The 27,193-nt window shown below is 37.1% G+C and overlaps 1 protein-coding gene across 1 annotated transcript in view; it reads left to right on the top strand.

Annotated features, from left to right (window-relative positions):
- Positions 1 to 27,193, top strand: part of bbox1 (butyrobetaine (gamma), 2-oxoglutarate dioxygenase (gamma-butyrobetaine hydroxylase) 1) — a 38,944-nt gene extending 11,751 nt beyond the window's left edge. Inside the window, exons 4-8 of the mRNA XM_049470987.1 lie at positions 13,879 to 14,077; positions 17,483 to 17,588; positions 19,279 to 19,475; positions 20,767 to 20,933; positions 23,654 to 27,193. Coding sequence (XP_049326944.1) covers positions 13,879 to 14,077; positions 17,483 to 17,588; positions 19,279 to 19,475; positions 20,767 to 20,933; positions 23,654 to 23,829 — 845 coding nt within the window. The 3' untranslated portion in view covers positions 23,830 to 27,193. The remainder of the gene's footprint in view (positions 1 to 13,878; positions 14,078 to 17,482; positions 17,589 to 19,278; positions 19,476 to 20,766; positions 20,934 to 23,653) is intronic.

Raw genomic sequence — 27,193 nt, 5'->3', positions numbered from 1 at the left:
CCTCAACCAAACGTGTCAAATTTCTCAAATATACTCAATCATTTCACTCCTAATCACAAGACAATTTTAGCAGAACAATGCTCATCCACATACTGCTGCTATTTCAAGAGCTTGCCTTGAATTGACAGATGCAATACAGTGGCCAGCTGCGTTGCCAGATATAGACTTAGACTCAGACTCTCAAATAATTACTGTTTTTGTGTTACAGTGCCAAAACTATGCCATTAAATGTAGGTTCTTTGAATGGTAGTGCTGTAAACCAGCCAATAAAAACAGAGTTTAACATTTTTTTTCAACAAGCCGCATATAAAGCAAAAGTCAAAATAACAGGGTTATAAATAATATTTATTACAACATGTTTGAGCATCGTTCCCCCAACCGAAGTAAGAAAGGTCACATACTTATACACATACATATTTATACAATATAATAATACATACAAAAATAATGTACATGCTTAAAAAACACATTTGCCACCATTTGAGTTTTCTACTGGATTCAATTTAATTGGATTGGGGCATCTATAGTGAGTAGCCATTAAATATTTAGTAGTACAATCCCAAAATTGGGTTTTATCGATACATTATGTGGTGTAATTCAGTGTATACAAGAACTTTTTGCCAGTCCAACTTTTTTATGTCCTTATGAGCCACCTATTAAAATGTTTTTTTATAAAAAAACACTTTTTCAGTGCTGCAGGTAAGTTTTATTTCATTGTGGTACAACACATTAACAAGATAACATATATAAAAGTATAAAATTGATAATGGGTTACACTTTCCAGTGAGGTTACATAAATTAACAGTACTTACGACAATGTCTCAATTTTTCTAATCATTAATTGACACTAGTTAAGACATTATTCATCATTATAAGGGCTTAAACTTATGTCTCAGTTAATCAATTAATTACAATATTTTTAAGCATTATAAATTGGTTATGTTTAATAATGTCTTAATAATGACTGACCTTTATTGTAAAGTGCTAATGAAATAATGTAATGAGAAAATGAAATGTAATGTAGCAAAATAAATACCAAAATAATAAAGTGCAGAATATTTAGAGCATGCATGAACATTTCGAATATACATACAATTACATACATACACTACAATTAACCCTAAAAGTTTCACATTAAGTAATATTCTGCATTAAAGACAGAAAAGCTATTATAAGCTATTATCAAGATATGGATTTTTATAAATCATATTACAGGGTCACAATGTATCATGCACTTTACAATATCACACACCCCTATTGTAGACACCTTTTCTCTGAGGAAGCATCAATTATAACATGGCTTAAAGCTGCTACAAGACAAACCGAACCAAATATAAATCAGTTGTAGCTGAACAACTTTTAAGTATCCTCTTAAAACAGCTTTAAAACAGCTCCAGTTCTGAACAATCTTCAATAAAGACACCAAAAACTCTCCAAACTCTGCCACTCAGCCTCCCCTGCCTCAGGCTACAGCTTAAACATGTGCTTTTTGCCTCATAACCTGCAGTTACATGTGTCCAACAGTGTTTCTAAATGAGCCCCTAACCCGTAAGGTCAGGAAACCTCTGGCCCTTGTTAAGACATCTCTCTCGTAAAGCCTCTTAAGCTGTCTGCAAGAGCTAGTTAAAGAGTTCCGGATCCAGCCACGCGTTCCCTCACGCCGATGTGGCGTTTACCCTTTGTTCCTGCAGTCTGTGTGTAAGGCAGTGTCTAAACAAGGCCCTTAGTGTTTGTTTTAGTGTTTTCTTAAATCCAAGCCACAGGAGGCTCTCGCATCTTAACGGCATCTCCAGCTGTTACCAAGCTAATGTTGGCTTACGACCACCGCCCCCACAACTGCCTCTCTGTACGAGCTCAGTGGGAGGCCGACTTCACAGAGAACTCTCCCTTTGGTGCTGTCGGTTTATTAGCTGTCTTATACAGCATCGTTTAGCTTAGCTGTTAGCATGTTTACTCATGTTAACTGTGAATTTACTGACTCTTGTGAAGGCCTTGTTGATGGTACAGAGGCTGATGGGTGGTAGAAGTGATTTTATCATGCTTTATTTATTCTTAAACATTTGATTAACACAAATTAGATGGTCAGGTTTACATTAAAACAGAACTGGGTGATATAAACTAAAAGAACATCTTTTTCGATTTTAATCGTTTTTTTCCACTACTAAAAATCTAAACTACAGATGACAAAGAAATGGTTCAAAACTAGCAAAACTAGGTTTACCTTTATTTTGGTTTCACTTAAATTTCTCCATTCCATTGGAGAGTGGAAACCAACACCAGGGGCCCTATTTTAGCTATCTTTAGGGAAACTGGCAGCCATTAGTGTGCCTTTGCTATCTAAACAACGGCAAAAGTATGCCTCGCACAGCTTAAAACTTGCAAAAGACATGTTCTAATTCTCTTTAAGCAATCATGGGTGTGTTTTTGGCAAAACAAAAAATAAACCAATCGGCATGTCACTTGCCATTCCCTTTAAAGAGCCAGATGCACTCTGACTGGAATATTGCTAATTTAATGGCGCAGCTACCTGGATTCCTCAGCAGAGGAAACTGACCTGCTTATTCACACTCATTCATTTTGTTTATTTTTGATGTATGTGTACGTGTGTTGAGGATGAGAATTCACTGCCAAGATAGCAATGAACGTTCAAAATGACTGTTGATGTCTGTCTAGGTTTTTTTCAGTCAGTCGTGCACCTGTGTTTTCTAATGCAAAGATAGTCATACGCCACAAGCACTGTTGCTTTTTAAATGACGCAGACAGAAGGTGTGAAAATAGACTCTTGGCAGGGTGCAAGATAGCAATGAACATTGCAATGCACCTTGTGCAATAATATTGTGTATCGTATTGTATAATATTGTGCTACAATATTTTTGCCATATTGTCCAGCTCTAACTACTCTATAAAGGTTGTTATAAAGTTAACGCCACCTGTATTTTCCAGGCCCCTATAAATACATCGCTGCAATGTCAATTCAAATTGGCTGAAATTATTTACATGTGGACTTTGTTTAAGTACTTGTGTATGAAATGCGTGAGGAAATGAAGTCAGGCAGCTGAGCCGAGGTACTCCAGTCTCCATCATGAACAAATTTGGGAATTGGGCTTGTGCAGTGGTGCCTGGAGGCCACTCTGGATTCTCAGTCAGACAGAGCCTCTGTAATATATAGCTGCATGCCAGGTACCGGAGCTGGAAGCCCACTGTGGCTCTGCTGCTGCTGCGTTAGTCCCAGAGTCCCAGCAAAACTAGTATCATAAAGCTTGATTCAACATTACATTACTGTAAAACAGTGGGCTGCGTCAGATATTCCCACCAGTCTAGGAGAAGAATTAAGACTAAATTGAATTATAACTGCATTCAATGCAGTATACTTGGCCCTTATTTTTTATTTTTTGTAGTGTGGGCACCACTTTTTAACATCATATGTGACGCAGGTGTGTCGTTTGTGTGGCTGTGTGAACACTAAATCTTACATTTTAAATTCTGATTTGGGTCACTTTAATATGTTCAAATTATTTTTACATCAAACACAGGGAATAAAGGCACAGAGCAGAACTGATAGTGAATGTGAATAGATGGGGCAATTGACTGCATCCGTGGTTTGAGGACAAAAGTGATGGAAAAACAAAATAAAAGCTTTGAAATATTGTTTTTTTTTCAATAATACAGTGTTAAGCGAGGTAGAGCATGGTAAAGTGAGGTAGAGCGAGGTTGAGTGAGGTAGAGCATGGTAAAGTGAGGTAGAGCAAGGTGAAGTGAGGAAGAGTGAGGTAGAGCGAGGTTGAGTGAGGTAGCGCATGGTAAAGTGAGGTAGAGCATGGTCAAGCAAGGTAGAGTGAGGCAGAGCATGGTGAAGCGAGGTAAAGTGAGGTAGAGCATGGTGATGCAAGGTCGAGCGAAGTAGAGTAAGGTAGAGTATGTTAAAGCGAAGTAAAGCCTTGTGAAGCAAGGTACAGTGAGGCAGAGCATGGTAAAGTGAGGTAGAGCGAGGTAGAGTGAGGCAGAGCATGGTGAAGCAAGGTAGAGTGAGGCAGAGCATGGTGAAGCGAGGTAGAGTATGGTGAAGCTAGGTAAAGTGAGGTAGAGCATGGTGATGCAAGGTCAAGCGAAGTAGAGTAAGGTAGAGTATGTTAAAGCAAAGTAAAGCCTTGTGAAGCAAGGTAGAGTGAGGCAGAGCATGGTAAAGTGAGGTAGAGCGAGGTAGAGTGAGGCAGAGCATGGTGAAGCAAGGTAGAGTGAGGCAGAGCATGGTACAGCAAAGTAGAGTGAGGTAGAGCATGGTGAAGCGAAGTAGAGTAAGGTAGAGTATGTTAAAGCGAAGTAAAGCCTTGTGAAGCAAGGTACAGTGAGGCAGAGCATGGTAAAGTGAGGTAGAGCGAGGTAGAGTGAGGCAGAGCATGGTGAAGCAAGGTAGAGTGAGGTAGAGCATGGTGAAGCAAAGTAGAGTGAGGTAGAGCATGATAAAGCGAAGAAAAGCCTGGTGAAGCAAGGTAGAGTGAGGCTGAGTGTGGTAAAGCAAGGGAAAGGGTGTTGAAGAAAGGTAGAGCAAAGTTGAGTGAGGTAGAGTATGGTAAAGTGAGGTAGTGCATAGTGAAGTGAGGTACAGTGAAGTTGAGTGGGGTAGTGCAAGGCGGAGGGGTGTCCTGTAAGGTTTGACTCAGCCTGCAGAATAGAATTGATCTTTTATCTTACAGCCAGTAATAACTACATATAAACTACACTAAAAGTTCAGTAAAAATCCTTAAAACTACTAAATTAAATGGAATAATTAAGAAGTGCATGCAGTGTGTGTGTTAAAAGTGAAAGAAAAGCATTAGAGAGTGTTTCAGACACAGTGACGTACCATTTCTCTGAAGCGCAGCTGGAAACTATGCGAAAGTGAGACTAATCTCTGATTGGCTCGGAGGCCACGGGGAAGCCTGCCAGGAAATCCTAGCAGTGAGTGTGTGCTGATGTGAGAGAGAATGCTCAGCAGAATTACACGGCAATAAGAGCAGAGCATTACAGAGTAGCACCGTCTGAACCACCTCACCTGCTGGGCCCGATGCCCAGCTCCTGCTCTCTCTCTCTTTACCGCTCTCTACCTCTCTGTTTCTCTCTCTCTATCTACCCCCCCCTCTCTGAGCCTTCTGCCAGTCTCTCATCGCTCTCCATTTATCTCTTATTGTCTGTCTGCCAGTCATCTGATGTTCCAGAGCCTCATTTCTCTTTGTAGATGTTTATAATCTCTTCCTTCACCACCTACTGGCTTTTGGCTTTTGCCGTCCTTTCTTACTGCTAGAGCTTGGCAATTTGATATGTTATCAGTATTGTGATACAGTATGTCACTTCTTTAATGTCCTGACCATTGAAGAACAAGGTGAAATGAGGATAACTATAAAGTATTCAGAGAAACATAAGTATGGTTATTGCATAACATACATCCCTGAGCTTGTTCCAGCATAATGAGCTATGGTATATTTTATTTGCTGTGGTACATGCATGAGGAATAAAAATATGTTTGTGGTTTTCCATGCACAAGGCCTATAAACCATATGTTCAGGCTCATTTGCTGGTTTTTGAACCTAACACACATGCAGACTACATCAGATTTGTGCCAGAAATAAAAAGCTTAGTCTCTAAAATATACTATAAGCCTACCCAAAAAAGTTCCACATGCTTCTTAAAGTTTCCAGTGGAGGCTATAGGAGACAGAGAAGAGTGTAGTTTAAATTCCAAGTACAGTTAAATTCCTACTGGACCAATGAAAATCATGAGAAGTCCGCCAATAAAAATAGCCAGGATTCCAACTCCAAATCCACCTCTTCTATACATGTACTGTAGAACCTTTTTAGGAAGGGTGTATCTGCCCTATGCCATACTGTATTGATACTATATCATGTTAGTTAGAATGTAAAGATTGGTGTCAGAAGTGGTTCATTTAGTGTTGTGTTTAAACTCCACCCACTAGACAGCAGTGTTATATTTTGTCTTTAGATCCCACTGTTATGATTGGTTAAAAAAAAAAAAGACTAGTGTTTTTTAATAGCTTTTTTATTGGTAAATACTTGGACAGTTGTCCCTGTTGCTCACCTGTTCGTTTGTAGCTCCGCCCCCTTGTTTCCTTCTTACCTGGTCCCAGGTGTTTCCTGTTTCGTGTCCCCTTCTAAATATATATTCTCCTTGGATCCTGTGTTCCTTATCCATGGTTGTACGTTTTACGTCAGTCAGGTTATGCGTTCCTTTGTTTGCCTTATTTCTTATGTATTGTTTCTTCTTATTTTTTTGGTTCTTTTGTTTGATATGTGTGTGTTATGATAAATGGTTACAATATTACAATATATTGTGATAATGTAAGCAAGCCAATACATTGTAATTAATTAAATTAAGATTAGAAGAGAAGAACTCTTGTACTATAAAAACACATTTATAAATTTTAAGTAAAGAAAAGTTGACTTTTTTCCAATCAGAACAGTGGCATCTAACACCAGAGTACAGCATTTCTAAATTCACTAAATCACTAAATTCACCACTTCTGACACCAATCTTTACATGTAAATTTCACACGTAAAATATTACCATACTTCGATATATCCATTTTCTTGATTGGGTACAGAGCACTTATTATGTTAACATTATTACACAGTAATTATTCTTTTTACCATAGAATTATGGGAATCACAAGGTGTCTCAAATTAAAATATTATCATGATATATCACAATATTATCACAATAACGATGATATCACAATACTGGAATTCTGCAATTCTTGATATATTGTGAGACAATTCTCTACGATACTTCACTGCGTTTGTGTTACTGAAGAGGATAAATACTCCTAAATACAAGCAAATACAAGCAATTATGGATTTATTGGTGTCAGTTTCATTGAAGTATCCTATCCATTTAATTAAAGCGCCACCATGTGGAGTAATCAAGTAGTAACTTTAGAAAATCATATTGTGAGTTGAGTATTAGAGAGTTTAGAGCGAATTGTGTTCCTATTATAATATCCATATTTGCAGCTAGAGACCGACCGATATGGGTTTTTCTAAGGCCGCTGCCGATACCGATCATTAGTGGTCAGAGTCAGCCGATGGCCGATGTGACCTGCCGATTTTTAGGGCCGATATGCTATCGTATTATACTTATTTGGCATGCTTAAAATCATACTAGTAAGAGGAGGCACAACAGTTGTAAACTTCACACAATTTATTGAAAATAAGGTTAGCATTTTATAGTGACTTTAATGTTACTATATCACTATATGTTAATAAAAAAAATATTAATTTTATTTAGATTGTATTATCCATAACATTTTATTTTATTCATTATATAACATATGTTCTATATACACTATATTCATGTTTATAGTAGAAATATTATGTTGGCTATTATATAAAATTTACTGTAGGGGCCTACTAATTAACAAATGTATGACTTGTTGCAGTCTGTTAGTCTATTAATTATTCATTTTAATATGTTTAACAGAGTGCAAGAAGACTTCCATAATGTGACAACTTTAGATAGTTACTCCAAAACGGCAAAGCTCATTTCTTCTTCAACTCCATGCAGTTGAAAACGAATGGACATGGGAGGACAATGTTATAAAATGTTCACATTAGGGCTGCAGCTATTATTTTACAAAAATGGGTGACGTTTAAATTAAGAATAAAATTATAAATAATGCAAAAACAGACAGGTGCTGTAATTTAAATATAGCTTTATCTGTTTTTTTTTTCTTCTTCAAATGAGCTCCTTAGCCAGAGAAACGCGTCTCATCAGCTGTACTGGAGGTTCGGTGCGTGAGCGGAAAATGAGTTGAGAAAGCTGAAGAGCGCGGACTTTATAGGTTCAGGATAAAATGAGCTTTTATCAGAAAAGTCTGGAGGGGGTTCTAAAGTAGAACCCGACAAAACAGAAAATTCTGCTCATCGTTTCATTTAATATCTAACAGCGCAAACCGCTTTAAACGGGTGAGTTTTACAGCAGAACAGCAGGAGGTGGCATGATTTAATGTCTGTTTGTAGTGAAGGAAAAAGAGATGTTTTATTTTAACTCCATTATTTTAGAAACTATTTGTTTTATTAATTCGTTTACAATAAAGCTTATTTATATATAAGGAGAAGTACAGTCCTCTAATAATCCTGACTTATTTATGATTTTATTATTATTTAAGCGCAGCTGATGCTGCGAATATCCTTAAACAGTTTTAGTCCTGCCCTTTTTCATTTCGTCTAAAAATAATTTAAATACTGAAAATATCAAGTGTTAATTTGATTTTATTTACTTAGATTTTCGTTTCTGAAGAAGAGACGTCAGTTATTTTATACTAGAGCTTATAGATAGGGCTTGCCTTGCATAGTCAGGGCGCATTCCAAATGCACTCCTGCCATCAACGCTAAGCATAGTTTCGTTTGGAGAGAAATGCTACAACACCGATGCAGTTGAAATTCTATTCTTTTTCAGTAAATGAAGCAACATCACAGATTACTAATCATGAGAGAAAATATAGACTTTGGGACACTGGATTGTAAAAATGGATGCCTTACCCGTTGAAAGTCTTGCTCACTCTTGAAACCTTGCGCTGCGTTCCAAGTAGCTGCCCGCAGATGTGCCGGATTAAAATCGGCTCGGCCAAATAAGAAAATCGGCCGATGCCGATTGATAAAAAAATAACAAAAATCGGCCGATTAAATCGGCTGGCCGATCGATCGGTCGGCCTCTATTTGCAGCCACTTATCAATATTGTATCACAGACATGAATTATACAATATATCGCAATATCAATATACTGTCCCACAGTTTTATAGTATATTTCGATGTTCCATATGTTTCATTTGGAATAACTGACATACTTGTTCGAAACACATTTATTTAATTTAACTTCTGTACTTGTTTACAGCTGTTTGGAGATTGCTTGTATGAGAAATAGATTACAGGATCTGATTGTGTTGCAACATTCTGCCCGTTATAAACAGGTCTGTAATGATGTTTAGAAGGAACACTGTTCTCATTGTGGCGAGAGGTGAGCTTATGAAAAGACAGAAAGAGTCAAAAATGCTTGAACTGCCAACCTTAACAGACTAAAGCACCAAGGTATAACTGTAAAGTTATATAAAGACTGCTTACTTTCCTTTCTCACACAAACACACACACACACACACTTTTGCACGCACTGTGGTGGAAACAGTTTGATGGGCCAACTGAAATATCCTTTTTTCTGCGTGTGTATTTTTTCGGAGCTGCCGCCGCCCTCACACAGACCCTGACCACCATGTTTTGGCTGTGCTCCTCAACACACACAAACTCAATTAAGTGAAAATGGCTAACTAACTGGGATGGCTCCATATTTCCATGATGTGTGTGTTGTTTTAGCTCGTGTCTGCCGTGTGGAGCTGTCACACCGGTCTACATTGCCAGACGTATGAGACATGGAAAGATAGGGACGGACAGATGGACGGATTCTGTAGTCACGCCTCAACGAATCATCGAGTCTTTGATGATAATAAGAGATAATAAGAGTTTAGACTGTCTCCTTCTGGGTAAAATGATGGGGATCTGGACAAAATCTGCTGAATGTGTTTATATCCATGTCATGATTTTGATGGTACAGTGGCTTGGTGGCTAGCACATTAGCTTCTCAGGTTCTCAGTGCTGGGGTATTGGGTTCAAGTCCCTACCTGGGTGGAGTTTTCCTGTTCTCCCTGTGTCAGCCTGTGTTTCCTCCCACAGGCCATAAACATGGAGATCAGGTCAGTTAAAATACTGTCTTTTCTGAACAGGGGCACAGGATTATATGGCGCACTATCAATAATCCTCATACATAAGGCACACTAGATTAATAAGGCACATTATGCGACATTAGTAAGGAACAGGGGTGTTGCAACGTTTTCCTTCTAATTTAGCAGGTCTCATTTCTGTAAAGCTAAGCTAAGTTAAGTAAACAACTGCAAAGTCAAACGAGTGGTGGATGTTAATCCACACAGATTTCCCTCATGAAAACTGTTTTTGTTTATTAACTATTTACTTACAGCAAGCTTAGATTTCCAGATTTTCACTAAGGCTGGGTGCAGCAGCATTAGAATTAGCATTAGCGGCTAATGCCGCCCGACAGCCGAACACTAAGGAACCCTGAGTGTTCCGGTAAGGTAGGGGGCGATATTAGCTAGCGGTTGATCCCACGTAGCTTGTTTTAACTTGGTTAACACATAGGCTACAGGCCGATAATACTCTGTAAACGAAGAGTAGAAGAGCTAGCGCTTAGCAGGGTTAGTGGCTAATGCTTATACTGCTTCAGCAGTTCTAGCTGGGGTTAGCAGCAGGCAACATGCCAATAATTCTCACCTCTGAATGACGAAAGAGCTAGCGTTTAGCATGCTTAGCAGCTAATGCTATTACTGCTCCAGTCTCAGTGTTGGAGAACTAAGCTAAAACTCCTGTATAACTCTGTACTTCAGTGGAGTGGCTTTACCGCTTCTTAATACCTGACTGATAGAATTCATACATAAGGTGCATTAGACTGTAAGGCGCACTTAAGTTTTTTTGGGAAATGAAATGAATTTAAGGGTTTTAATGCGAAAAATACTCTAAATTGTCCTGCTCTGTGAGAATGTGTGTGTATGTTTGTATGTATATAAATTGTATATCTATATAGAAGTGGATATGGAATGCCACTCTGTCCTGGATCAACGTTTTTGTTGCAGTCCTCCAGGTGGATCATGGTTTCCGGTTGAGAGTATGCTGTAATTGGCTGTCGCTTTTAGCCTGTGTGTTTTGGCGGAAGACTTAGTCCTAGATCTGTTTAAATGGTGGCATACCAAAATACTGAACTCCCAATCTCAGATTAACAATTTGGAAGCACATTTCAAACTGATAAAATCTGCAAAAAACATATTAAACCGTTTACGGTGTTTGACTCAATAATGCATAAAAATGCATCTTTTAGCTAATTATGGCTACTGTGCCTGCGCAGATCTCCACATTGAGGGGGTGGAGGGTTTCCCCACTCTCTGCAGAAGCAGCAAGCTGGCTTTATTTGCTGAAAGTTGGGAATGACTGAATTATCATGTAATCAACTCCATGATTAGCATTACAAGAACTCCCAAACATACAGCGATCTCCTCATTAATACCAATTCACATAAAACCAAGATAAAAGATTATATATAGCCAACCAACTGCAGTATAGCCAGAATCCACATCTGGATACACTCCAAACAATATGGTTAAAGACAGAAGAAAAAACCTGGAAGAAATTATCTTTATCTGACCTTCTATTTGTCAAACTTATGATAATACATAACACATGTTTCTTCTATGCTGTTATATCTGTACGTCTGCTGGGTAATTGGTGAAAATGATAAAGATCGCCAATTACTCTTTGAAACCATGTAAATATATGCTTACATATACACTACAAGTCAAAAGTTTCAATGTGTTTTCTTTCTGTTTATGATTTATTAACATTTTTTACATTAAAAAAGTTAATACAGGAACACTTAACTCACACCAAGCCTGAGCACCACCGATATAAGCTGAAGAAATTACATTTTGGTCATTTTGATTAAGAACCTCAAATAGTACACAGCAGGATTAATCAGTAGACTTCGTCTGATGGAGGAATCTGTACCTGCTGTCTGTGACAAGTCTGCAGATGAGGGAATCGCAGTTAAGCATGAACTAGCTTATTCATATTTCGCCATTTAGCACAAGCTAACACTAACATGTGGTAAACACTTATGTGGTGTGACCAGCAACAGCTTATTTGCATAAAAGTGACAGAGCCCTTAAAGGCTCATTCTGAAAGGGACTGAAACTTGTAAGAATAGAGCTTGTTTTGTATAGCCCATAGACCTACTGTATTCTAACTTGTGTACAAAAAAAGGTTATAACATAACCCCTTTAATAACGATAAAAGGGGTAAAAAATGTTAAAACCCCCAGTTTTAGAGCATTTCTATTGGTCTGTTCATCATGAAAAAAAGGAAAATGCATGCCAGTCCAAGCACAGTAGCTCCTCTCGAGCTAACTGGGTGCATAAACTGTTTTAGTTGGATTTAAATGCTGGAAAACAGCAGTAATAGCAGCAGCTGTGTGAAGGGCTCTGTTCCTGGATTCAGACGTTGACATGACAGGAAAATAAAGGAAACCCAGCTCCACCGGGTCAGAGTGTTTTGAGTGGTTTTAGACTTCAGCAATAATTATATTTCCATCATATTACAGTAGATGAACATCCTGTAGAGCTGGTAATACTTCTGATGGGAGTGAAAATATCAGAAACTCTTCTCACAGTCCTGCAGTGTGTTTTTGCATTCAATGCCTTATGTTGCAAGGTAAATAGTTTAATAGTTGGAACTTGGAGTCAAAGAAGTGATTTCTCAATGCAGTCATATGCTGTGTGATTGTGTGTTGCACTGGAATTGTTTTGTTCATAGCCTATCGAGCATAAAACACTCCTCCTTTCACAAACAACAAATGGAAAACTCGTAGAAACAGGGATTTTATCTATTCGTATTTCTTATCTTGTATATTTCTTAAGCCAAAAGTCCGAATAATGTATCTGCTGCATCAAATTAAAACAAAAAGGCTTAAAAATGAAGTACAAAGAAACCAAAGATTTCAACATGAAAAAATGGTGTTTTTACATTGAGCTGGAACATATTTTCAGTGATGACCAGCTGTCGCTCTGAACTCATTTATAGCTCCTAAGATTCAAAGTTTACATGATGCGTTTGTGTTTTTTTTAATTTGTGCACATCATAAACAGGGCGCAAACTGTTTAAATGAATATCAAATATGGATTCCATTGAAAAGAGTGTGACAGGATTAAAAAAAAAAAGAAAATGAACAGGATTTGGTTAGTAAAATCAACACTAGTAAGGAACAGGGATGTCTCCTTGTTTTTCTTCTAATTCAGCGAAGCTAAGTTTAGTAAACTGTAAGTTAACTGTAAGTTAAACGAGTTCTGTATGTTAATCAACACAGATTTCTTTTTGACAACTGTTTACTTGGGTGAGTAAAGTGCTTTTGTTTATTTACAGTAAGTTTTTAGTCTGGAGCATTAGCATTGCAGTAGCAGTGCTACGGTAAGCCAGGGCAGTATTAGCTAGCGGTTCGTCCCACGTAGCTTGTTTTAACACAGTAAAAGCGCAGACTACAGTCTGATATACTCACTTCTGAGCGGCGAAAGAGCTAGCGCTTAGCGTGGTCAGTGGCTAGTGCTAATACTGCTGGAGCAGGGTTTATACGGTCATAAAAAAAAACCTGGAAAAGTCATGGGATTCGAATATAGTAATTTTCAGGCCTGGATAAGTTTTGGAAAAATAAAAATACCCTGAAAGTTTTGGAAAAGTCCTGGAAATTTGGTCTATAAATCTGTGTTTCAGTTTATCGATGGAGAAAATCTATTTTGAGTTACAAATCCATCAGCTCAAGAGTTAATTCAGTAATATAGCCCTACACAAAGGAGCTCTCAGGACCTGACACACATCTTATTATTAACAATTGTGTGTCAACATTTGTGTCAGATTCATTTTAGGCTACTATAAATAATTTTTGATTATAGTTTTAGTTCATTTTTGGTTTTATTGTCCATGTCTCCACTGATGTTTTAAAAAAATCGTACGGTTATGAAAATTACCCTTAAAGGCATGGAAAAGTAATGAAAAAAAAATCATGGAAATCATGAACCCTGTGGAGAACTAAACTGAAATTCCTGTATAATGCTGTACTTCAGCAGAGTGGCTTTACTGCTCCTTAATACCTGACTGGTAAAATTCATACATAAGACGCACTGACGATTTTTGGGAATATTAAAGGATTTTCTGAAGAAAGAAGTATGGATCTTGCAACTGAACATCGTAAATATCATGTGTGTAACTGTGTGTGTATTGTTTCAGAGCGGGATTTCTGGGACTCAGGGCTGCAGATCCCCACGCTGGACTTTGAGGAGGTTCTCCATGATGATAAAGCTGCTCTGGACTGGCTGATGGCTCTGAGACGCGTTGGCATCGTTTACCTGAAGGGGGCGCCGCTGGAACAGGGCCAGGTGGCTCGGCTCAGTCAGAGAATTGGGTACCTCAGACTCACCTTTTACGGGTATGAAATAATACTTCAATAATATAAAAAATGAAGGAATGCTAAATATGACTCATCAGTCAAACGTAATTATTTCGCTGAGTTTTACTGAGTTTTACACAGTTTCCTAAGAATACAGTAGGTCACACCAGTGACTTATAGCTTTACATTAAATGGTATTATGAATGAAAACAAGCTAAAATTAAATAAAATGTCCAGTAGAAGTAAAATAACATTTTCAGTAAAGTATAGATAACCAGCATTTCTATTTAAGTATGGTAACGATGTATTTGTTGCGGGGCGATATGGGAAAAATCACATATCAGGATATGGAATTTTTTTTATATCACAATAACAATATATATCATGATATACCACATTTAGGTATGTTTTCAGTTGTTCTTCGAAAAAATGACAAAATAATATCATTGCTTTTCATATGCTTATCATTTTACTTTTTTTCCAATTTTATTTTAAAGTGACATTAAACCCAACTTTCACAAATGAGAATTACTACCTTTTAGTGCAGCAATATATATGTAGCAAATGAAAACAGATGAGATAGATGCAGTAGCGAATTTTTTTTAATTATGCAGGTATTGAAATTGAGTTATCAAAATAGTGTCCGTCAAATAAGGTAAAGCAGCGTCATGTCGCAAAAAAACACATTATGAAGCTTTTTTTGCGAAGATGCATTTTGCCAATACATTTCATTGTAGCCTACTTTATATATTTGCATGAATAATTAATGAATGAAATTAGTGTAGAAACGATAGATGACGATAAATATCGTGGGGTAAATATCACGATATTTATCCTCATATCGCACAGCACTACGATGTACTTGTACTTTATTTCAACAAGAACTTGTACCAGCACAACACACACTAACACATCATACACCACCACCATGCTAATCAGTGCTAATCACTGCAGTGCTGAGAATAATAATAACCCACCCCTCAAATAATAAAAAATAGTGAAATGAGGATGATAATAAAATATACAGCACAACAAATACAGAACTACAGTCTGTTTTTACTGTAGAACTATAAAATGCCTTATACTGTATGATCAATTGAGCAAAAAATATATTGTTAGAGGGTGTAGAGCTAAAGAAGTGGTGGTGAATTATGACACTGTGAGCCTTTGGGTTCAGTGTGTTCCAGGCCTGAGAGCAGCTCAGCAGCTCTACCTGAGCTTCAGACCCCCCACACTGGAACCAAAAGCTCAGCCACCGCCAAGACATGAGCTCAGTGTGGAAGAAGCTTCTTCAGATGTAGACAGTGGTGGCCTGGCAGGAGGAAGAGTTCTCCGACACATCCCAGTGCTTTACTGCTGTACTATCTATTCCCTGGTGCTCTGTGTATTTTATCCGTCCCCCACTGTATATATTTCCTCTTTTCTCTTTTCTCAAACAACAATACAGAGAGAGTGACTTCAGCTGAGAATAAATCACCAACCAAATGATAATAGCTGCTCCCACCGTTTGCTATGGTAGTTGCTAAGTGGTTACTAGAGGGGTTGCTAAAGCACTGCTATGGTATCGTTGTTGGTCGCTACGTAGTTTTTTTATGTAGTTGCTAGGCAGTTTCTAGGGGTTCCTAAAGTGTTGCTGCGGGGTCCGTGGTGGTTGCTAAGGTGTTGCAATAAAATCTGTGTTGCTTGCTATGTTGTTTTTAAGAAGTTGCTAAGCTGTTTCTAGGGGTCGAATAAAGTGTTGCTGCGCTGTCCGCGGTGGTTGCTAAGGTGTTTTTGGATGCAGTGCGTCTATATTTTGGACGCAGCGCGTTCACTCAGTGGACGCAGTGTTTTCTGATAAATTTGGAGGTACTTTAGTGGATATTTAGACACAATCGCAGTGGGACAGGGCCTTAAGGTGTTGCTATGGTATCCGTGGTGGTTGCTATGGTGTTGCGAAGTTGTTTCTAGGGGGATGCTAAAACATTGCTGCGGTGTCCGTGGTGGGTGCTAAGATGTTGCTAAGTGATTGCTAGGTGTTTGCTGAGGTGTTGCTTTGGTATCTGTGTTTGTTGCTATGTTGTTTATAAGTGGTTGCTAAGCTTTTGCTAGGTGGTAGCTAAGGTGTTACTATGATATCCGTTGTGGTTGCCTTGTGTTGTCTAAGTGGTTGCTAGGTGTCTGCTATGGTGTTGGTGGGTTGCTATAGTATCTGTGGTGGTTATGTTGTTTCCAAGTGGTTAATAAGCTATTGCTAGGTGGTTTATAAGGTGTTGCTAAGGTTGCTATAGTATCGGTGGTGATTGCTATGGTGTTGCTACAATGTCCGTGGTGGTTGCTAAGGTGTTGCTTTACAATGCGCAGCCATTTTTATTGTATAAAGCTGAACTAATGAATAATTATAATAGGTCTACAGTACCAGCTTTTAGGTGCTTTTATCTGGGGAGCTATTAACTTGCGGTTTCTGAGGCTGGAAACTCTAATAAACTTATCCTGTACAACAGAGGAAACTCTTGCTCTTCCTTCTCTGGGGGGTTCCTGATGAGAGCCAGTTCCAACATAACATTTTTGATGTTCTTTGTGACTGCAACTGAGGATACTTTCAAACTTCTTGAAATGTTTCAGATTGACTAACCCTCATTTCTTAAAGAATTTTTTTCTTTACTTAGTTGAGTAGTTTTTGCCTTTCAAATAGGGCTATTCACTGTATACCAACTCTTTTTTTTTGTTTCCGATTAATTCCATATGTTTTTTCTTCCTAGTTTAGATGACTTTAGTAATAATCTGCAATGCAGAACATTTTTAAATAATGAAACAAACCCAGCCTTCTGAGCGGTACTGTATATATCTGTATATTTTAGCATTAGTTTGTCATGAGGTCACATTTTGAGAACGTTTAAAGGCAGCGTGAGGTAATTCTGCTCACAGTTGATTAAATATCCAGTAGTTAGTCTGGTATATTGTAACAGGATTAGACGCCAGAAGGCAAGAGTAGCTGCATGCATAATCACCCACAGCTGTTTATGATCAGGGCGGCCCAGCAGCTAATAATAAGCAACAATAGCATAATTGAGAAAGGTAGCCGAGAGTTCCTGAGGCCAGGCAGCCTTTCCTAATTCATATTTCTTATTTACCATTTTTATGACTTCCTTCTGGAACACTAACCCTCTCAGCAGACCGTTCCTCGTATAGTCTGGGTTTGTCCATCATGGCGAGGGTCAAATTATACGGCAGTAATCGCAGTAATCACGAGACGGGACTCCAGCCCGAGTGTTGTCATAACACAAACGTCTGTTATGTCCATTTCAGCCATTTTTCATGGTTTTTAAACACTCTCCTGCGGCTGCAGAAGCACTGTTAGCGTTTTACAACCGCAATTTCTGACGCTGAAGCTCATAGACACACAGTAAAGTTTAACAGGGCAGACACCTGCTCTGAACTCTCAACTCTGCTTCACTTCTCTAGACACACGTGGCAAGTGCAGGACAAGCCCATGGCCAACAATGTGGCGTACACCTCCGGCAAACTGAGCCTGCACACGGACTACCCTGCTCTACACCATCCACCTGGGGTTAGTAATCACTCACACCCAACACACACACACACATATACACAATCACACACGACAACGAACATCGTCTCCTATATAGGCTGCATCTATATATACTTCACACTAATGCCTACTATTCCTACTGTAGATGAACAGAACCTGTTATTATAGCAAAAAATGAGCAATTCCATACTAATTTTCTTAACCCTCCTATTATGTTTGGGGTGAATTTGACCCCATTCAATGTTTAACGCCTTTAAATAAGCAGTTAATATCATTTTATTTACTTATTTAACATATTTGGTGACTTTTCCTAATTTACTGGGGACAACTGGGTAAACATAGATGTTAGAAAGTCTGAAGGTAACAGGAGGCTTAACTTTGGAAGTAGGGGTGGGCGATATGGCTCTAAAATAATATCACGATATTTCAGGGTATTTTTGCGATAACGATATAGTTGGTGATATAGGAAAACAGAAAAATAATAAATTAATTTCAGGAATATAGTATAAGAGTATAACAGCATAATCATAATGTGGCAAAATAAATAATATAGCATAAAATAATATAATGCAGCAAATAATATTGCAGAATATTTAGTGCATGCATAGAAACTGCAAACTAAAACAATTTTACAATAAATACACCTAAAGCTTCACAGTAAATAATAGACTACTTTTAAGACAGAACAGCCCTATTATCACAATATGGATTTTTAATATCAGGATATCTCTGTGTCACGATATATTGTATACGATATAATATTGCCCACCCCTATTTGGAAGAAACATTGAGTCAGATGTCTACACTATTTTGGACCAATAAGATTGGTTTCCTCCAGTCTTGACTGAAGTCTATGTATTGGCAGTAATATGGTCATATGATGTATGTAAGGCAATATATTGAGATATTCCACATTTTTATATACATTTATTTCCTCCCAATTTATCTGGCCAACTGTCCCAACAATTTAGCTGCTACTCACTGCTAGTATCACAGCGCACTCAGAGGAAAGCGCAGCGACTCGCTTCTGATACATCAGCTCACAGATGCAGCCTTGTGCTGATCAACATCACCCTAGGAGTGATGAGGGAAAGAGCTCCACTGCACCACCACACCAACCATGTAATGCATACATACAGGGGTTGGACAATGAAACTGAAACACCTGTCATTTTAGTGTGGGAGGTTTCATGGCTAAATTGAAGCAGCCTGGTGGTGAATCTTCATTATTTGCACATTGCACCAGTAAGAACAGAGTGTGAAGGTTCAATACAACATTATGGGCGACATACCAGATTTCAAAAGAGGACAAATTGTTGGTGCACGTCTTGCTGCCGCATCTGTGACCAAGACAGCAAGTCTTTGTGATGTATTAAGAGCCACGGTATCCAGGGTAATGTCAGCATACCACCAAGAAGGACCAACCACATCCAACAGGATTAACTGTGGACGCTGTAAGAGGAAGCTGTCTGAAAGGGATGTTCGGGTGCTAACCCGGATTGTATCCAAAAAAACATAAAACCACGGCTGATCAAATCACGCAGAATTCAATGTGCACCTCAACTCTCCTGTTTCCACCAGAACTGTCCGTCACCACAATCAATTATTGTGCTCTAAAACCAGGTGTTTCAGTTTCACTGTCCAAACCCTGTAATTGTACGTGTCGGCAGAGTTCAGCAGGTGTAACCCTGTTTGTGTGGTGTTTCCAGGTGCAGTTCCTGCACTGTCTGCAGCAGGCCCAGCAGGGCGGCGAGAGCGAGGCGGTGGACGGATTTCACATGGCCGAGCTTCTGAGGAAAGATCACCCCGACGCCTTTAACACCCTCTCATCACTACGGGTAGACTTCACTGACACGGGATCAGACTACTGCGACTTCAGCGTGCAGTCCAAGAATCACATCATAGAGTAAGACTGACTCACACACACTGACGTCATCCAGACTATGAAGAAACACATAATAAATCATGTAGTAACTTAAAAGAGTTAAACACACCAAAATAATCTGATCTGGGGAGCTGTTTGTTAACTTGTGGTTTCCTTTGCAACAGAGGAAACTCTTGCTCTTCCTTTTTTGGGGCAGTCCTGATGAGTGCCAGTCTCATCATCATAACATTTTTAATGATCTTTGCGACTGCACTTCAGGATAATTTACTTTGAGTTGAGTAGTTGTTGCTTCTCATAATCTGGATTAGAACATTACTCAAATATTCACTATTCACTGTATACCTGTAACTCTACCTCTTCACTATTTTACTTTAACTGATGCTCTCAAACTAACATTAAGAGACAAGAAATTCAAGTAATTAACTCTTGATGAGTTCAGCACAGCTGTTAACTGAAAGCCTGAATTCCAGGTGACTCTACCTCATAAAGCTGACTGAGAAAATCCAGCAGAGATGTGCAAAACTGTCTATATCTAAACAAGAGGTGCTACTTTAAAGAATCTAAAATATAAAATATATTCTGGTTTGTTTAACACCTTTTTTGTTTGTTTTCTTCATAGTTTTGATGACTTTAGTGAATCAGCTTCTCTGATTTTGCTATTTATAGGTTTATGTTTGAGTAAAATTAACATTATTGTTTTATTCTATAAACTACAGACAATTTTTCTACCAAATTCCAAATAAAATATTATCACTAAGAGCGTTTATTTGCAGAAAATGAACTTGAGCTCTCTTTTTAATGCAAAGAAAACAAGTTCAAATTCATAAAGTTTTAAGAGTTCAGAAATCAATATTTGTTGGAATAACCCTGGTTGGTTTTTAATCACAGTTTTGTTTTCATGCATTTTGGCATCATGTTCTCCTCCACCAGTCTTACACACTGCTTTTGGATAACTTTATGCTGCTTTACTCCTGGTGAAAAAATTCAAGCAGTTCAGTTTGGTTTGATGACTTGTGATCATCCATCTTTTGCAATTATGCAAAGCGACAAAAAGCTGATGGATTATTATCAAAATAACAGTTAATTGTTTTTTGTATTATTACTTTAATGAAACCAGAATAAGACAATATTAATTGTCATTGATGATTTAAAACATTTAAACATTACAGATTTTATATTTTTAAGGTGCAAAGTCACATGTTTTTTTAAACAGATTTATAAATGTGAAAACAGCGCCATCTTTTGTTTAATTCCATGCATTACATGTGTAACGTATTTTGTGTGTGTGTGTGTGTGTGTGTGTGTGTGTCAGTGTGGACAGTGAGGGCCGTGTGGTCAGAATCAACTACAACAACGCCACCCGAGACTCGACTCTGGATCTTCCTCTCGACCAGGTCCAGCCGTTCTACAGCTCTCTGAAGAGCTTTGTGGAGCTGATGAACCAGCCTGAGAACGTGTTCACCTACAGGATGGAACCAGGTCAGTGTAACAGCATGTCCTCGCTGTCCAATCAAAAACAAGTATCTTCATTTTTGTTGATTTTTAGTTTACTGCATAATTTAAACACACAAACTGTCCTTTACACTGCAGCAAGATTTCTTGATGAATGGACCAATAGAAATTCTTCAAAATTACTTGAAATAAACCTTTTTTACAGTGACTTCCATTGAATGTTAAGAAGGTTTAAGCAAAACTAACACACAAAACTCCTACTGTTTTCAAGGGCTGTGAATTGGCAATACAGTACATATCGGGTTGCAATTTCAGGGTGTCTGTAGATCCTTAAAAAAAAGAGAAAGAAATAAAGTTAAGACCAATTTTTTAAAGAAATTTTGTGCAAAACAGTTAATTTATGTTGCTTGAAATAGTAATTGCTATAAGTCTGTAAAGTCTTGTCTCTGAGTGGGAATAAAAAAGTCTTAAATGTCTAAATTAATGTCCCCATAGCTGCAGATATCCTGGATTCAATATATGCCAATATATTGTGATACTACTGATACTACTGTGTGATACTACTTGTTTTGACTATAAGGCACACCAGATTATAAGGCACATTAAGCAACACTAATAAGGATGAATATATTGAAGTGAGCAAGGGTGTCACCATGTTTCCTTACTTATGGTTAAGCTTAAGTAAAAAAAAAACTGTAATCGCTATCAGCTAGCAGTTCGTCCCAAGTAGCATGTTTTAACACGCCAATCGCGCAGACTACATTCCAATATTCTGAATAGCGAAAGAGCTAGTGCTGCGGTTAGCGGCTAATGCTAATGCTGCTGCACCCAGCCATAGTGCTGGAGAAACTTCACTGAAAACTCACCCTTATAAAACTGTACTTCAGCAGAGTGTCTTTACTGCTCCTTAATACCTGACTGGCAGAATTTATATATAAAGTGAATCGGAATTTATATATAAGGATTTTAATTGCGCCTTACAGTGTGAAAAATATGGTAACAGAAAAGTGGCATCAGTGGGATATAATGAAACTGAGAACAGCACTTAAAATTTTTAAATACATAAAAAAAATCAGTACATTTATATTGTAAAACAAAATATCACAATACTTCGATATATCGATTTTCTTACACCCCTACTGTTTTCTACCTAAATTAAATTTCAGTACAAAGCAGCAGCGCTAATCATCATAGCCTCCTGGGTTCAGTTCATACTGAGCTCCAAATCAATAGCAGATACTGAACTTGGCTGAGGACGTTCGCTATGCATGATTTGTCACAGTGTTGTTTGTGTTTTCGCCTTAAACACATGTAAAGGCTGTTCTCTGTTTCACTGTTTGAGCCGAACAGAGGCCAGAACTTGATGGAAAACCGAGAAGCACAAACAGTTAGAGCTGCCAAACAGAAGAAGCTGAAAAAGTAAAGCTTGTCCAGTTCAGACAGGCTGGCTTCTTTCTGTAGACAAGAGAAATGCACATTACCACATATTTAAAATAACACTATATGGACAGAATGCTTCTATTGGAATAACAAGAAACTATCTAGAAACTAGGAATATGAAGATTTGCTATACAGTACCAGTCAAAAGTTGTCTAAAGTGTAGATTAATGCTGAACTTTTCCTAACTATGAGGACAAACACATGAAATTATTGATTAAACAAAAAAACTAAATGTGTGCTGTAAGTGTGTAAGTGTGTATGTAAATGATGCTGCAGTAGAGAGTAACGGCAGTAACTCCATCTGTTCCCAGCACTACAGCTTTACTACAGACTAAGGCTTTAATATATATATATATATATATATATATATATATATATATATATATATATATATATATATATATATATATATATATATATATATATATATATATTTTTTTTTTTTTTGTTGTTGTTGTTTCCTTAAAGGCCCTGGCATTTTTGTACACTAGGTTTTCTGTACCATTTCTGGTTATTGACTGGACCTGAAGAGTTTAAATAGAGAAAATAAAGGGAGCAATGGAGGTGTTCTAAAACTTATGACTGGTAGTGTATGTGTATATATACACATTTTTTTAAGAAAACACTACTGCAACAAAATAAAAATTAAATGGACTTATTCAGGGTTTGTACTTCCATGTAAAGTCATGGAATTTGAAAATAGTAATTTCCAGGCCTGAATAAGTTTTGAAAAAATATATAAATATCCAGCAAGTTTTGGAAACTTTATGAAAATCTACAAATCTTTGTGTTTTTGATTACCAACGAAGAAAATCTATTTTGAGCTAACAAATACATCCGCTAATTAAGTTTAGTAAATTTGGTAATTTAACCCTACACAAGGGTTAGGCCTACTATAATCTAGTTTATTTGATTTTTGGTTTTATTTTCCATGTCTGCACTGATGTTTTATACATCGTATGGTTATAAAAATTTCATGAAAAAAAATAAAAAGGAAATTGATTGGATAAAAAAGGTATGAAACCTGATTATTGCATACAATATGATATGATATGGTACAGAATATATCCAGGATTAAAGTAAAATAAATGATACTGGACAGATATAATCTGTCTCTAGTAGATATATAATGGCAAATGAGAATAATGTGAATTTTTCTTTTGCTAAAAATAGTAAAAACAAAATAAGACCCCTGATGTGATAATCAGGGGTGGTTGATATGGCACCATATTTCAGGGTATAATATCATTTCACAGTTTTCAAAAATGGACATGTGACCCCAAAACCCCATTTTACTTCTTGTGCAGGTGATCTGGTGACCTTCGATAACTGGCGCCTGCTGCACGGCCGCAAGAGCTACCTGTCCGGCAGCATCAACCTGAGACACCTGGAGGGGGCGTACCTGGACTGGGACGAGGTGATGTCCCGCCTCCGGCTCCTCCGCAAGGCTGTTCATGGAGACGGGGAAAGCCTGAGCTCCTGAGTCTGAGCTGATTGGAGATAACTGGAGCTGATTGGTCAGTAGGTGTTGAAGCTTAAAGCTGAACTGTTGTGCTGCGTTGGGTGCACTTCTCTTTATGGCACTTTTAAGGACAACCCTTCACCTTAGGAAGCATCTCAAATGAAAACGTGATGTGTTACACTTGCCGTTTTTTTGGTCACTTGAGAGATATGAGAGATCACTAGTGTCCAACTTCTTCACTTTATTATCTAGGGCCGTTGTGCAGTGCCAAATTTATCTATGCTTTTATTTTATTTTCCTAAATAAGCTTTTTTGGTCACATTTTTGTCTGAAATCCATGTTTAAAGCCTTAAATACATGACTCCTTCTGTGTTCTGTATAATGTGTATTTATACATTATACACATAGTGTATATAATGTATATATGTACACAACCAGTCTAAAGTTTTAAAACACTTCTATTGTTTAATTTTCCCAGACAAGCTGTTTTTTTATTTTCTCATCTTATCATTGACCTCTAATTCTTTTCTTCCCTGCTAAAACTGAGACTTAGTCCAGTCATGTTAATCTGAGCTAAAGGCTAAAGCGCTGTTTCCATGTGGGTCAGCCAGACGTAACTCTTCCTGTAGCAGTTTTTTTTTCTCCAGTTTCCAAGAGTCTGAGTTTGAAGGTGTAGGAAAAAGAAATCACCGCTCTCTGGCTTCATCTGTAATTTCTCAAAAGAAAAGAAAGACTTTTACTTTTAATAGTTACAGAGTTCTCTGTGTTTCTGTGTCTTTTTTTTTTTTTTTAGTTATTATGATGATAAAAGTGTGAATGTGCTGTGTGTAAGTGTGTAAATGCTGCAGTAGAGTAACAGCACTAACACCATCTGTTCCAGAACTACAGCTTTACTACAGACTAAGACTTTAAAAAAAGTATATATTTTTTAAATCCATTTCTCAAACTTAATTGTTTGCTAAAATGCATCACCTCTTTTTTAAACAATATATATATATATATATATATATATATATATATATATTTTTTTTTTTTTTTTTTCAAGTTTTTATGTTTCGTTAAAGGCCCTGGCATTTTTGTACTCCATTTCCAGTTATTGACTGGACCTGAAGAGCTTAAATAGAGAAAATAAAGGGAGAAATGGAGGTGTTCTAAAACTTATGACTGGTAGTGTATGTGTATATATACACAATCTTATGCACATATGGCCAATTCAAGCTCTAAGGTGCATTGATTAATGAGTGATTAATTTCTGTGTTTTACAATGAAAAACAAGTATCTGTATTTTTGTCGATTTTTAGTTTACTACATCATTTGAACAGACAAACTGTTCCATACACTGTGCCAAAATTTCTTAATGATCGGACCAATAGAAACTCTTCAAAATGACCTGAAATAAACTCTTTGTACATTGACTTTCATTAAAAGTTTTAAGGTTTTTCTCTCTCCTGTAAAGAGGCTGTTTTGGAGATACTTGTTTTTCATTGCTGACATAAGTATTTAAAACTGATATATAATATAATATAAATTACAGGCTTAAGTCTTGCCTTTTCCCAAAAATCAGAGTTTTATTATTTATTTTCTATTGATATTTCACTCCCCAGTCCAATTCCTGGCATTATTGTACCCCATTTGTCAGCATCACTGAAGTCCCCCTGGCTTTTATGTCTTTATGGTTCAATAATAATAATAATAATAGTGACATGCTGTATTTGTGTGTTCTAAACTTTATTTATGAGGCTATTGCTGTAGGTAGATGCTGTAAAAGATCTGTTTAAATAAAAAATCTATTTTTAAAGGAAAGGGAACACAGTCAGAGAGACTCTGACTCAAACTTTTCTGGGCTGCATCTTGTAAAGTGGCTGTTTTGTGCCTGAAATGTATAAAAATGTAATAAAAATGAGATTTAGCTGTGTGTAGAAAAGCTGCAACTACAATGCATAAACAGTGAAGTGCTGCTGACCTAAGAAAACCTTTTAACTCCTTTAAAAACCTTATTTTTATTTTTATTTAGTTTTTCTTTTCTTTTGTGCATTAAAATGCAATACACGGCCACTGGCTGCTTTAACAACATCGGAGTTGAAGCTGCTGTAGATGATGAGGATTACTAGTGCATCTCAAAAATATCAGAATATCATTGAAAAGTTACTTTATGTCAGTAATTCTGTTGAAAATGTGAAACTCATATATTATATAGATGTATTAAACACACAGTTGTAATACAATTTTTGTGGCATACAACCAATGAAAACCAAAAAATCTCAGAAAATTTGAATATTATATAAGATCAACAAACCTAAACCTTTTGGCAGTGTGGGCAGTGTGTCAAATCCTGCTGGAAAATGAAATCTCCAAACCATCACTGATTGGTGGAAACTTCACACTAGACCTCGAGCAGTTTGGACTGTGTGTCTCTCCACTCTTCCTCCAGACTCTGATTCCTTGATTTACAAATGAAATGTAAATTTTACTGATGATCAGTGATGGTTTGGAGAGTTGCGAGATGTTGATTTCATTTTTCAGCAGGACTTGGCACACTGCCAAAAGTACCAATTGGTCTAATTTTTGGGTTTTTATTGTCTGTAAGCCATAATCATCAACAATAGAATAAATAAACGCTTAAACTAGATCACTCTGTGTTTGATAGATCTATGTAATATATGAGTTTTAAATTTTTTTGACTGAATTACTAAAATAAAGTATCTTTTTAATGATATTCTATATATTTTTGTTTGGAGATGCATTAGTATCTTCAGAACAGCAGCAGCTTTACTCTTCTTATCTCAGAGTAGTTTTACGTTTTATAGGTGCATGGTTTCTGTAGTATGATAAGTACTGTATAATGTAGCTACTGTATATGTTTACCTTGGGCACAAACAATGCATTATAATAATAATAATAATAATAATTTTATCAGTTTAATAACTCTGTGTCTTAGGGAAGAAAGGGCATTACGGCTGTACAGTGAACACAGGCATTAATGGAAGGTGGTTTTGCTATTGTTTGTTCCGAATTTAACAGGGTATTTAATGTTTGCAGTAATATCGTATGCATATATCCATGAATCAAGAAAAACATTATGACCAACAGTGGACAACATTTTTAAAGTTCTCTAAGAATTACAAACTGTATTCCTGTATGTGTTTCAATGGCACCAAAGGTTTGTTTAACTTAAAAAAAACTGTAAATCTTAAGCAGACAGGATTTTCCAGAATGAAGCTTCCGATAATAATAATTGGCAAAAAAAAAACTGCCAAATAAAGAGTGTGACAGATACAGATAGCCTAAATGTAGATGTATTTTTAAGAGGGAATTCTGTAAGACTCTGTACGACTAATGATGTCCATGAATTAATGCAGTTAATGAAATAAATCTTTATAAAACA

This window comes from Astyanax mexicanus, chromosome 23 (assembly GCF_023375975.1).
Source record: "Astyanax mexicanus isolate ESR-SI-001 chromosome 23, AstMex3_surface, whole genome shotgun sequence".
Lineage (NCBI taxonomy): Eukaryota > Metazoa > Chordata > Actinopteri > Characiformes > Acestrorhamphidae > Astyanax > Astyanax mexicanus.
The sequence above is the reverse complement of the archived record's forward strand: the minus strand, read 5'-3'. Positions and strand labels throughout refer to the sequence as shown.